Genomic DNA, 13,063 nt, shown 5'->3' on the forward strand with positions numbered 1-13,063 from the left:
AACATAAATAACAGATAAAGATGACAAGATCAATTATATTAAGACACTTAAAAATCAGTAAGAATTTTTCTTGGGGTGATGAAATGTTCTCAACTGACTGTGGTGGTGGTTGCACAACTCTGAAAATACTACAATTCAGTAAACTGTATACTTTAAGTGGGTAAATTGTATACTATGTGATTTATATTTCAATAAAGCTTTTACAACAAAAAAACAAACAAAAGAAAAATGGGCAAATGATATGCGTAAGCAATTCCCAGAAGTCATACAGAGAGCCAATAAACATATAAAAAAAAGTGCTCAACATCACAGTTATGGAAATACAAATTATAATGTGATGTAATTTTTTCCTTCTGGAAAGGAATTTAAAAAAATTCTATCCAGGGGCACCTGGGTGGCTCAGTCGTTGAGCGTCTGCCTTCAGCTCAGGTCATGATCCTGGGGTCCTGGGATAGAGCCCCGCATCGGGCTCCCTGCTCAGCAGGAAGCCTGCTTCTCCCTCTTACACTCCCCCCTGCTTGTGTTCCTGCTCTAGCTGTGTCTCTCTCTGTCAAATAAATAAATAAAATCTTAAAAAAAAAAAAAATTCTATCCAGCATTGGAAAGGTGTTGGGAAACACTATCAAACACTATGGAGGGGGTGTAAACCAATACCATCCTTTCTAGAGGGCAATTTGCAGGATCTACTGCAACTGAATATGGAGGTATTCTTTTTCTTTATATTTTTTTTAGAGAGGGAGGGAGGGGGGAGGGGCAGAGGGAGAGGGAGAGGGAGAGAGAATCTTTAGCAGGCTCCAGGCCCAGCATGGAGCCTTACACGGGGCACGATCTCACAACCCTGAGATCATGACCTGGGTCGAAATCAAATCAGATGCTTAACTGAGCCACCCAGGCACCCTGAATATGTGGGAATTCTTTCTTTCTTTCTTTCTTTCTTTCTTTCTTTCTTTCTTTCTTTTTGAGAGCTGTCCCCTTCATTTTTTTATTTTTTTTTAAAGATTTTATTTATTTATTTGACAGAGACAGAGACAGTGAGAGTAGGAACACAAGCAGGGGAAGTGGGAGAGGGAGAAGCAGGGAGCCTGATGCAGGACTCGATCCCAGGACCCCGGGATCATGACCTGAGCTGAAGGCAGACGCTTAACTGATTGAGCCACCCAGGCGCCCCTGTGGGAATTCTTTAAACTAGCAATTCCATTTCTAGGTATCTATACTAGGGAAACATTCCCAGAAGTGCAGACAAGTAAGTATAAGAATGTTCAATGAGGGACTCCTTGGGTGGCTCGGTCGGTTAAATGTCTGACTTTGGCTCAGGTCATGATCTCAGAGTCCTGGGACTGAGTCCTACATCGGGCTCCCCACTCAGCAGGGAGTCTGCTTCTCCCTCTGCCCCTCCCTCTGCTCGTGCTCTCTCTCTCTCAAATAAATAAATAAAGTCTTTTTTTTTTTTTAAATGAAAGTTCAATGAAACAATGAGTATAACAGTAAAAAATTAAAAACCTCTATTACAGTACATATGGAACATTATGCAGCAGTTAAAAAGAATAAGGTAGATGAATATGTGCTCACATGGAAAGCAGACATAAGCCAAGAGGAAAAAGGAAGTACAAGAACTACATGCCACCTGAGGGATACTACTCAGCAATTTAAAGAGAATGAACTGGGGCACCTGGGTGGCTCAGTCGATTAATCGTCTGCCTTCGGCTTAGATCATGATCCCGAAGTCCTGGGATCAAGCCCGAGTTGGGCTCCTTGCTCAGCAAGGAGGCTGCTTCTCCCTATCCCTCTGCCTGCCGCTTCCCCTGCTTGTGCTCTCTCTCTCTCTCTGTCAAATAAAGAAATAAAATCTTAAATAAAAATAAAAGAGAATGAACTGATCACATAAACAACCACAGAGATAAATCTCAAAAACATTTATTTTTTTTAAAGACCTATTTATTTATTTGAGAGAGAGAGAATGAGAGCACAAGGGGCAGGAGCAGAGGAAGGGAGAGCCCCAAGGAGACTCCACACTGAACACAGAACCCAGCACCAGGCCCCATCTCACAACCCTGAGACCACGACCTGAGCCAAAACCAACTGCGCCACCCAGGCACCTCTCAAAAACATTTATGTTAAACAAAAGAAGACAGAGTATCAAGTGTTTGCTATATGATTCCATTTCTTTCTTTTTTTTTTTAAGATTTTATTTATTTATTTGACAGAGAGCGATACAGCGAGAGAGGGAACACAAGCAGGGGAAGTGGGAGAGGGAGAAGCAGGCTTCCTGCCGAGCAGGAAGCCCAATGCGGTGCTCGATCCCAGGACCTGGGATCATGACCTGAGCCAAAGGCAGACTCTTTTTTTTTTTTAATTGTTATGTTAATCACCGTACGTTACATCATTGGTTTTTGATGTAGTGTTCCATGATTCATTGTTTGTGTACAACACCCAGTGCTCCATGCAGAACGTGCCCTCTTTAATATCCATCACCAGGCTAACCCATCCTCCCACCCCCCTCCCCTCTAGAACCCTCAGTTTGTTTTTCAGAGTCCATTGTCTCTCATGGTTCGTCTCCCCCTCCGATGTCCCACCCCGCCGAAGGCAGACTCTTAATGACTGAGACACCCAGGCGCCCCATGCATGATTCCATTTCTATGAAATCCGAATATAGACAAGACTAATCTACAGTGACAGAAAACATTTAGTGGTTGTAGGAGGACGGGCTACAAAGGGGCACAAGAGAACTTTCTGGGAGAATAGAAATGTTCTGTATCTTATTTTGAACGTTAGTGACATGGGTATATACAATTGCTAAAACTCACTGAATTCATCTTAAGGTCTATGCATTTTATTGCATGTTAAATATCTATACACACACACACACATAAATCCTACCACACCATTCCTCCACTTAAAACTCTTTAAATGATTACTCATCACCCTAGGATAAAGTCCAAACTCTTTAGCATCACCCACAGGTCCTTTATCACCCACAGGCCTCCCTATGTCTCCCTAAGCCAGTCTCCTTCTTGAAGTGCTAGCCCAGTAGTTCTCAAAATACGGTCCAGGAACCCCTACAGTCTGTGAGATTAAAACTATTTTTTAGGGGCACCTGGGTGGCTCAGTCGTTAAGCGTCTTCCCTCGGCTCAGGTCATGATCCCAGGGTCCTGGGATCGAGTCCCGCATCGGGCTCCCTGCTCCACAGGAAGCCTGCTTCTCCCTCTCCCACTCCCTACTTGTGTTCCCTCTCTCACTGTGTGTCTCTCTGTCAAATAAACAAAATCTTTAAAAATAAATAAATAATAAAACTATTTTTTAAATACTGCTAAGATGTTATTTGCCTTTTTTACTCTCATTCTCCCACAACAGCATGTGGAATGTCCCATAGGCTCCATGACATGTGAATCATATAATTAAATGTGTCAACAATTGGAATATCTGTGTAACTCAGTAACAGATATTTTCCACATGACCAATTCATGATATTATAAAATCATGCATGACTAACAGATCTGTTCAAAGTGCAAGACAGAGACCAATGGATTTTAATGTAACAGAGTATAAGAAGCTCATTGAGGGGCGCCTGGCTGGCTCAGTCGGTAGAGCATGTGTGACTCTTGATCTCAGGGTTGTGAATTCAAGCCCCATGTCTCGTGTAGACCTTACTTAAAAAATAATTAATTAACTAATTATTTTTTTTTAAGTTCATTGATGTGGTTTCACATCACCTGTTGAATTCAGCGTGTCAATGAATATCCAATTTATCTGAAAAGCTTATTAACATTCTCTGCCCTTTTCAAACTAAATAGCTGAGGGCGTCTGGGTGGCTCAGTTGGTTAAGACACTGCCTTTGGCTCAGGTCACGATCCTGGAGTCCCGGGATCGAGTCCCGCATCGGGCTCCCTGCTCAGCGGGGAGTCTGCTTCTCCCTCTGACCCTCCCCCCTCTCATGCTCTCTCTATCTCATTCTCTCTCTCAAATAAATAAATAAAATCTTTAAAAAAAAAAACAACTAACTAAATAGCTGATGTGTGAGGACAGACTTTCTTCATACACTTCAACCAAAATAGCCCACTGCAACAACTGAATGCAGAAGCAGATATGAGAATTCAGCTGTCTTCTATTAAACCATTAAAGAGATTTGTAAAAACGTAGAACAAAGCCACTTTCCTCACTAGCTTTTCTGTTTTGGAAAATATGGTTTTCATTAAAATGTTATTTATATTAACATGTAATGTAACAGGCTTTATTTAATAGACTTTACTTTTTGTTACTTTTAAATAAGTTCATAAATATTTTTTAAATTTCTCAGTTTTCGTTTCTAAAATGGTAAATATGGATAGATGTAATACATATAAACAAAAGCTTTGCGGGAGTCTCAATAGTTTTTAAGAGCATGAAAGGGTCCTGAGACCAAAACTACTGCTCTAGCCATATAAATTATTTTCGGCTCCTAAACAACATGTGATTTTTGTCTCCCAGCCTTTATATATGCTTTTCTTTCTGCTTTGTACACTCTCACCAATCTGCTTGGCTCCTATTTAACAATAAGGTCTTGGTTTAAATATCACTTTCTCCAGAAAGCCTTCCCTGATTGCTCAGACTGAATTCCGTGCCTCTCTCACATACTCCCCTAGTACTGTCTTAACCTACATCACAAACCCATCCTGTGACTGACTGCTTATTTTCATGTCCGTTATTACCCACTAAATTCCTTGTGTGCTGGAATAAGGTCTTGCTCACAGCTATATCCCCACGGCCTACACCACTATCTGACACATTCATGACTATTTACTGATAGAACAAGTTAATGTAACATTCATCACAACCAATGAAGTGTTATTATTTTCACAAGAAAACTGAGGCTCAGAGAAGTGTTGTGTTCAAACAAATTCACCTACAAAGTGTAAGCTGACAACTATACTCCAAGTCTTTTACCTTCAAATCCTCACTCTCTGGAATAGGTGGGGCAGTTTACCTGGGAACTAATTGCATACTTCAGGTAGGACAGGATGAGAGGATTGGGGGAAGGTCCAATCATGGCCTGCTCCAGTAGTGCTTCTGCAAGGGGAATAACAAAGCAAGACTGAGTGGTTATAGCTTTTCTGGGTTTAGCCCTCCCATCCTTCCTACTTCACTTGAGACCTGCTAGGTTGAGAATGTCCCAGGTGGCTCCTTTGGGGAAGAATTTCTTCATGTTGATTGCCCACTGGTAGTCACTCCATCGCTCCTTCCAGGCTTGCAAAATGGCTTGCTTCAAGTTCACTACCTTCATGATTTCACTCTGAGAAGGGGCCGGCGGCGGTCAGCTCTAAGGTGGAAGAGACTGAGCTAAGAGAAGGGGAGAGGGGATTCTGAAGGAAAGAACAGGGGAGGGCCGAGTTGAATGAAACGGATATAGGAAGATTTAAGGCAGGCAGAGGAATCAGAAAGAAAAAACGGGGAAGAGGATAAGGAAGGGATTCTGTCAGGTTCCTCCCTCCTGAATCAACTGGAGCACTAAGAAAAGGGTGTCAAAGGGGCTTAATAAAAAGAGTGAAGAGGGTGGCAAGGGGTTAAGCCTATTCCGATTGCCTAATTACGCCCTTAGCTCTGGCTGCGTCCCTCAGCCCCTACCACCCCAAATCCACAGTTTTTTCCACCATTTCCTCCACCTTCCCCAACCTTGAAACTGTAACTCCCTATTTCCTTTTCAGCCACCACCTCCCCAATTTTGAGCCTACCGTGCAAGCTAGTCCTAGATCCTAGGTATCGCCATCTTGGCACTTATCAAAGAGCTTAACTTCTATTGGCTGGGAATAACAAACATGAGCCAATAAGAATGCAGCAAGAGACATGTCTTCTGGGAATTGTAGTTCCTTGGACTCGGTCTTCTGGGAATTGTAGTTCCTTGGACTGGGCTAGCAGGGAAGCTAAGGGACTCCGTTAGCGAGCCCGCATTGTCTCTCTGCTTTAGAGAAGGACAGGTACGAGCTGAAGCATCAGACTCAGGGAGCGGAGGGAGCGGAGAGCTCTCGAAAGACCGTTCGCAAGCAAGCGTCGCCCAAAGACGTCACTGTCGACCAGGCATTTAAATGATATTCTGACACCCTTTCATTACATGCTAGTTACTAGGCATAGCAGGGGTGTGGCGTTCGTTCAGCAATACGTTTTCCTCTTTCTTGACCTTTTTTTTTTTTCTTTTTTCCTTTTTGGTTTTTGTTTTTGTTTTGGTTTGGTTTTTTTGGTGTTTTAACGGTTTTGGTTTTTGTGGTTTTGTTTTGGTTTTCGTTTTTGTTTTTGTTTTTTTGGTGCTCCTACACCCCTGGGTGTACCAGAGTTCTTATTTCCACATCTGTATTCCAGAGGCTACATTGGGGCTTGATCAATTGCACACACATCACCATTTAACCCCCAAATTTGGCAGTCCTCCCAAAATCTCCTGGCCCTGCATACTGCTTGAATAGGGGGAGAAGTAAGGAGGAAAGTAAGGAGGAAATGGAGGTTAAAGTTATCAAAACTAAGGGGAGTCTAAGAAACTGTCATAGCCAAGAGGGCTTAAGGAGACATAATTATTAAATGTAACTTGGCATCCCGGATGTCATCCTGGAACCGAAGAAGAACATTGGGTGAAAACTAAGGAATATGAGTAAAGCATAGACATTAGTTAATAATGACATATCAATATTCGTTCATTAGCTGTAAAAAATACCATACTAATGTAAGAGGCTAATAAAAGGAGAAATTGGCTATGGCATACGTGGGGACCCCCTACTATCTTCAAATCTTTTCCTGTAAATCTAAAACTGTTCTTTTTTTGAAAGTTTATTAAAAACAATATGATGTCTTGCTTATCCTATGGAACCAAATCGTGCATAATTATATTCAGGGCTTTAGACATTAGCCCTCTTTTCCCCCTCCAGTGAGAAGCTCAGAAGCAAATGCTATTCACCTCTGGCTTCATGGCTGAGCCTTCTCTATATACAGCCCTTATCCCTGCCCTGTCCTGGGGACAGATCGTCCCTAACATCTATAACCTAGGACAAGAGTAAACATGGAGGCCCCAGCCAGTGTTCTGCCACCCCCTACTTTCAGCTCCCCCATCCCATACCCTAAGTCTGATATCCCAGTCCATGAGGCCAAGTTCCATCCATATTCCCCAGCAACCATTATTTGGCCACCCTTTCACTGGCAAAATCAGTCATTAGGGGGATGAATCTGGGAGCGCAGTGCACTCAGGCTATGGAAGTAAACTTGTTGGCCCTTGGGACAGAGAATAACAGGATCCTGGGTATGGGAGCAAAATCACAGCAGGGAGACAAGGACCCCTGTTCTGAGGGGTAGAGTGCAGCTGAAGGAGGGCCAGATCACAATCCTCTAAGTTCATTACTGCCTATGGCCTTTCTCCCTCCCCATGCACCCATACACACCGCCTCCATTCTGCTCCCCTTTGTGCCTACCCAAGTGACACCACTGGGAAATAGCATTTCTGCAAAACAGCTGCCAAATATGTAGAGCCAAAGCTTCCAAAGCAGGAAGGAGGGAGAACCCAGACTTCTCACGCTTAACTTCCAAACTGCCCCCGGCCCCACCTGAGGCTACCACAAACCCCACATTCACTCACACTTGAGACGACCACAAACTCTGTTCCTCTGAAGCCTCACATGAACCTGGCCTCCCTTCTTCTCCCAGGCCCCAACTCTACCTTTGCCTGCTCCCTCCGCTCACTCCTTTCTGGTTACAGCAGCCCAGGGCCCCCCACCTTGAGCCATTCCTGGATCCTATAGCTCCTTTCCCATCCCTCGTAGCCCAAACTGCCCCTCTTAGAGAGAAGCTGTCAACTTTGTGACTGCTCTTGACTGAGTTAGTGGGTGTTGGGTACATTTGGGGGAATATCTGGGCCCTGAGGATAGTGATATTCTGAGCTTAAACCATCCCTCTCTGGCAGGAAGCCTGGCAGATCTCTGGGGGATGGAGGGGTGCCTTCTTCCCACTTCACAGTGGCAGGGAGGCGGCTTTTGTAGTCAGGCCATCTGCCTTCCCCGTCCCCCCACCTCTCACCAGCAGCTCCTTTTCTAGGTTTGGCAGAGTTCCCCCAAGGACTGGACTCCTAAGGGACTATGAGGACTCCCTTAGCTCTGGACATGGGCCATCTTCAATTTCTCTACTTTGACTGTCCTGCCTCTCTGGTCTGTCAATATCAGAGAGAGCCTTTCCATACACCACCTCTTCCCTCCACACCACATTAGCTTCCTAGGACCCACCTGCTCCCTGGCTGGATCCTCTCTCCCCAAGGATGGGACTCTGAAAATCCTCCTGTGGGTAAGAGAAGAAATACCAGCATCCCCTCTGGAAAGGAAACCCTCCCTCCACACAGCCCCTCTCAAAAACCCTTCTTAGCCCTACTTTCTTTTGCTGTCCATTTCTTCCCCCTCAGCGCTGATAAAGGCTGAGCTCCCACCTCTGCTCCCTTAGTTCCAAGCCCCAACCTCTTCATCTCGTTGGCCAGTCTGGCGGGGGAAGGGTCCGCCCAGCAAAGTGAGGCAGATGGAAGCCACCCAGGTGGAGTGACATGGCAACACTGGAGCCATGGCAGAAAGGGAGCTGGTAGGCCAGAGTGAAGGGCTTGGAGCTGGGTAAGAGGCCGTGGGTGAATAGGGCTTTGTGGTACCCAAAGGGATGGGGACATTCCTTATCTAGGCTAGAAAGAAGTGTAAGGAAAAGTGGCAAGAGTCTAGACCCAGAAACATTGAAATACTTGGTAAGCGTACAAGGCACAAAGGGTTTCAGCATCCCTTCTCTCCACAGGGAAACTGAGTCATTCGCCTCCCCTAGCTGGAATATTTTCTTTAGAAGCTTGCCTGGGTCCCTCCACTCTGGGGAGTTAATTGGCAGCAGGTGCATGGAGAAAGAAAGACTTGTTTCCACAAACTCATATACAGCTGGTTCCAAACCAGTTCCCTTCCCCGACCAGTCCCACATCCAAATCCCCACTTTCTATCTCTCTGGGGGAGAGAAGGAGGGGGGAGAAGCCTACAAGGTGGACCCACCTCAGGACAGTTCCTGGATCTCCCACAGTTCCCTGTGTCTGTCTTCCCACTGCCCCATGGAGGTCCAGAGAGAGACCAGCCGGGACGATGAAAAGCAGAATTTGAACTAATCATTGGAGTTTTCCTCTCTGGACCTGAAGTTTCCTCTCCAACACCCTGAAGGATGCCTTCCCTCTCTACTCTCTCTACTCCCAGCTCAGAGAAGAGACGTCCTGTGATCCTGAGGCCCGAGCAATAATGGGAAAGGAAGCCAGCCTGCCATTTCCTTTGCACCACCCCTCCCTCCGGGCCCTGAGAACCACTCTATACTCTTGGCCTCCACACCAGCTTGTCCCATCTCCTTTCATTGGAGAGGGGAGGGCTGCAGTATGGTAAGGTTCAAACTCTATGGTAAAGGACACTGTGCCCCTAGCTCTCCTCCCCTCTCTCCTGGCAAAGGCAGGATGAGGGGGCTCTGTGCAAGAGTATGAAACCAAAAGCTGGAAAATTTAGGGGGTCCAATATCTGGCACATATTAAATGCTTTAAAAAAAAAAGGTATCGGGCGCCTGGGTGGCTCAGTTGGTTAAGCGACTGCCTTCGGCTCAGATCATGATCCTGGAGTCCCGGGATAGAGTCCCACATCGGGCTCCCTGCTCGGCGGGGAGTCTGCTTCTCCCTCTGACCCTCCTCCCTCTCATGCTCTCTGTCTCTCATTCTCTCTCTCTCTCAAATAAATAAATAAAATCTTAAAAAAAAAGGTATCAAAAGAATGAATAAAAGTAGAAGAACCCCTAAAAGGCAACCTGGAGAAGGTGTCAGCTTCTTTTTCCACTTCTTCCCTCAGCTACCAAGAGCAAGGCTCAGCCAGGCCTGAGTCCCTTCCCAGGCCCTCTGCTTTGTGACCCATACCCAGGGCACATGATGGCACAAAGATGATTGGGAGGAGGACATTAAGTGGCCCCTTTACCCTTAGCAGGTCAATTATTGGTGAATTTCCCAGTCTCTCATCTCTGCCAGCCACCTGATCCCCAACTCCCATAAACTGTCCCCCCCTTTCTTTTATCCATTTCCACTACCTTTTCTTGATTGAAAGATCACTAAGGGGGAGAAACACCTGAGGATTAGGTTCTCTTAGCTGGTTTCCCCTGCTGTCTTTCCAGAACTCCCTAATAAGTGGGGCTGTGTCTGCAGAGTCAAGGGGTATCTGCTGGACACCTCATCACTTGCTGACATCACCCAGAGCCCAGGAACTCCAGGTAGGGGAGGAGTGGATTACTGAGGCCCAGGCCACGGAGGTGTTCCAGGGCAGGCTGGTAGAGGGCCTGTCCCCTGTTTCAATCCTCAATGCCGCCCCCCCCCGCCGCCCCAACTGTTTGTGGCTTCTTGGCAGGGGTGGAGGATGCTGCGTGGGGTCTTGGCTTCCAGGCTTTTGGGGAAGCTCTTCAGAAAGATATCTGGATCCTCTGGTTTCTAGGGATTGGACCCTGAGAAATCTTGGGGTGCTTCCTAGCAACAGTCTGGGAGGGAAGGAAGGGAGAGAGGGCGGGGCCCAGGCCTAGCTGCTCCGATGGGAGCCCAGAGAACAGGCTGTTCCTGCTGCCTCCTTGGCAACCAAAATCTGAGAGGGAGGGGGCCATCAGGCAGATCCCCTTGGAGGGTCTCTATCCATCCTTACTTGTGCCCCACCCTCCCCTGCTCTCCTCAGGGATTCAGCCCTGAAGCAGAGGTGGGGGGGATGGGAGGAAACAGCCTGAGTGGGGGTTTCCTGGCAAAGAGACAACAGAAGCTGGGGCTGAAATGACTCTGAGAGAAGCTAGAAGCTTCAAGAAATGGGGGTAGGCAGGATGAGTGGGGTGGAAAGGGGGCTGATGTGACACCAGGCAGGGGCTATAAGCCCAGACCTGGGCTGGATCCTGGCATCTGGCGGGATGCCTGCTTTGGAGGCCGTGTGCCCTTCACTTTGCCCTTGCCCAGGTCTATTACCAGCCCATATTGGGAGCCAAGGAAGAGAGGTAAGGAAAAGATGGGAATGGTAAACTCTTACCTTTGAGTTCAAGGTGCCCCACTCTGCCCCTGGTGGGGGGGTGGGGAGATAGATCAGGAGGCACTTCATTTTCTATGGCTTTGGATCTAGGATTTCAAAAAGTCTCCCTTACCAGATATCTTTAGGGCCTTTTGTCAGAGAAACGTGGAGGAAGCCAGAATGGAAGGGAGACAAAACCATAGCACTTTTGTGTTCCCGCTCTGGACTCTGTCACCCTGTCCTAATCCAGATTAGTGCTAGACTTCCCCATGGCCTCCTTGTTCCGCCTGATGGATGCAGAGTATAAATGTAGCTCATCTCATAAATGTATCCCATGCATAGGGCTTCTATCTCAACTCCTTGGGCAGCTCAATCCCAAGAGACTATTTCCATACAGGGTAGAGCATGCACCCTAAACACGGCACACCACAGACTTGCTCCCTCGGGTTTCAGCCAAACATGATCACTGAGGACATGGCATTGACTGGCAGCCAGCCAGCCTCAGTGCACCTCGAACTGCACACTGCCCTGACTGCACGATGCAGCCTCCCACCCCACACTACCACTGTTGCATGTCCACTGCAAGCCCGGGCTGAACCCACAGGTTCACTTACTGCATGCTGACTCTGCACACGGCAGCCTCAATTCTCCAGTGCGGCTGCCACTGCGCACTGCAGGCTTCCTTCTCCCCCTGCATACCCCTCATCACCACCCACTCTGCATCCCTCATGTTTCATCCCAGCTGCCCTTGTTATCCCCATGATTCCCAGGGGTCCCAAGAGAGGCACCTTCCCCTCCCCTATGCATTGCATACCCCAATTATGCTCCAGCCCCCACCCCAAGAGAAGTGGCTCTAACAGAGCTGAGGATGCAAGAGCCTGAGACTGACATGAACAAGGGCAGCCCTACTCAGATAGACTTAGAACCCCACCCATAGCCAAGTGATTCTGCCTAGTACAAACTAGGCAAGTGGGAGAGCAGTTCCCCTCAACACACACACACACACACACACACACACACACACACACACCCCTCCCCAAGAGCAGACTGTGGAGACAGGGCCCCGCCCTAGGAGCCAAGAAAAGGCTGTGGCCCCCGCTGGTAAAACTGGGCTAATGACAGTGGGGGAACCGGCGGGGCCGGGGGCGGGGGGGGGGGACCTGGGATAATTAGGGTTCTGCCTGGCACTGGGAGATCCCGAGATGAAAGGGGCTCTGGCGTCACTGAGATGGTTTTATGTCCATGAATGCAGGTGTGTGTGTGTGTACATGGGGGGTGGGGCTGGCATGGCCTCTCCTTTGGGGAAGGAGATCCATTTTTATGCAGCCTGCCCTCCTCCTTAGATTGGCCCCCGTACCATTTGGATTTTGGTGGGGGCAAACCCAGGAGGAAATATCACCACTGTGGAGTGAGAGTGGAGGAGGTAGGGCAAGCCTTGCCCCCTCCCCAGCTCACCAAGGGGACCAGATTGTTGAGGAAATAGCTGGTGACGGTGAATAGAAAGCCTATATTGGAAGAGAGTGACATTTGAAAGAGGAGGCAGTGGATCTGGTAATAACGTTAAAAAGGAGAGGGAAAGGGAGGTAATAGGGAGTAAACCTTCCAAAAGGATTAAAAACGTGGGATGATTGAGGTAAAAAGGACCTCAGGGGTCACTTGCCCAACCCTCACATTTTAAGGTTGAGGAAGCTCTGTCCCCGAGACCGGTGGTGATTTGCTCAAGGTCACACAGTGAGTTACTGGCAAAGAAGGGCCCCGAACTCAGATACAAATTCTAAAGCTCCTTAGGGTCTGGTATTTAGACTTTCTCGCCAACTTATAAGGAAGGTGCAGGCGGCCCGTCGGTACTCCCTTCTCCATCCCCATGGTGCAAACCCCAAAACCTCGGATTCTTCCAGCAAGCCAAGCCTATTTTTTTTAAATATGTCACGGAGCACCACTCCCGCCGGCGGCGCCTGGAGCGGGGCGGGCGAGCGCAAGCGGGGCGGGGGCAGAGGCGGCCCAGGGGCGGCCGGGCGGCTGGCCGGGGTCCCGGGGCGCGGCGGGG

The 13,063-nt window shown here is 47.7% G+C and overlaps 1 protein-coding gene across 10 annotated transcripts in view; it reads right to left on the minus strand.

Moving 5' to 3' along the window:
- Positions 1-13,063, minus strand: part of MED24 (mediator complex subunit 24) — a 37,142-nt gene that overhangs the window by 23,421 nt on the left and 658 nt on the right. For 6 of the 10 annotated variants that reach the window (XM_045888968.3, XM_064582481.1, XM_064582482.1 and 3 more), the window contains exons 1-3: positions 5,707-5,786; positions 5,129-5,294; positions 4,962-5,044 (exon numbers count right to left, since the gene is read on the minus strand). In XM_045888968.3, the coding sequence (XP_045744924.1) occupies positions 4,962-5,044; positions 5,129-5,258 (213 nt within the window). In that variant the 5' untranslated portion in view covers positions 5,259-5,294; positions 5,707-5,786. Of the gene's footprint in view, positions 1-4,961; positions 5,045-5,128; positions 5,338-5,647; positions 5,666-5,706; positions 5,787-13,063 lie in introns of those variants that run through there. The other 4 variants (XM_064582478.1, XM_064582480.1, XM_064582479.1 and 1 more) reach the window with 4 other exon arrangements.

Source organism: Mirounga angustirostris, unplaced genomic scaffold, assembly GCF_029215605.1.
Source record: "Mirounga angustirostris isolate CCGP_5_RB_7025 unplaced genomic scaffold, mMirAng1.0.hap1 SCAF_17, whole genome shotgun sequence".
NCBI classification, from domain to species: domain Eukaryota; kingdom Metazoa; phylum Chordata; class Mammalia; order Carnivora; family Phocidae; genus Mirounga; species Mirounga angustirostris.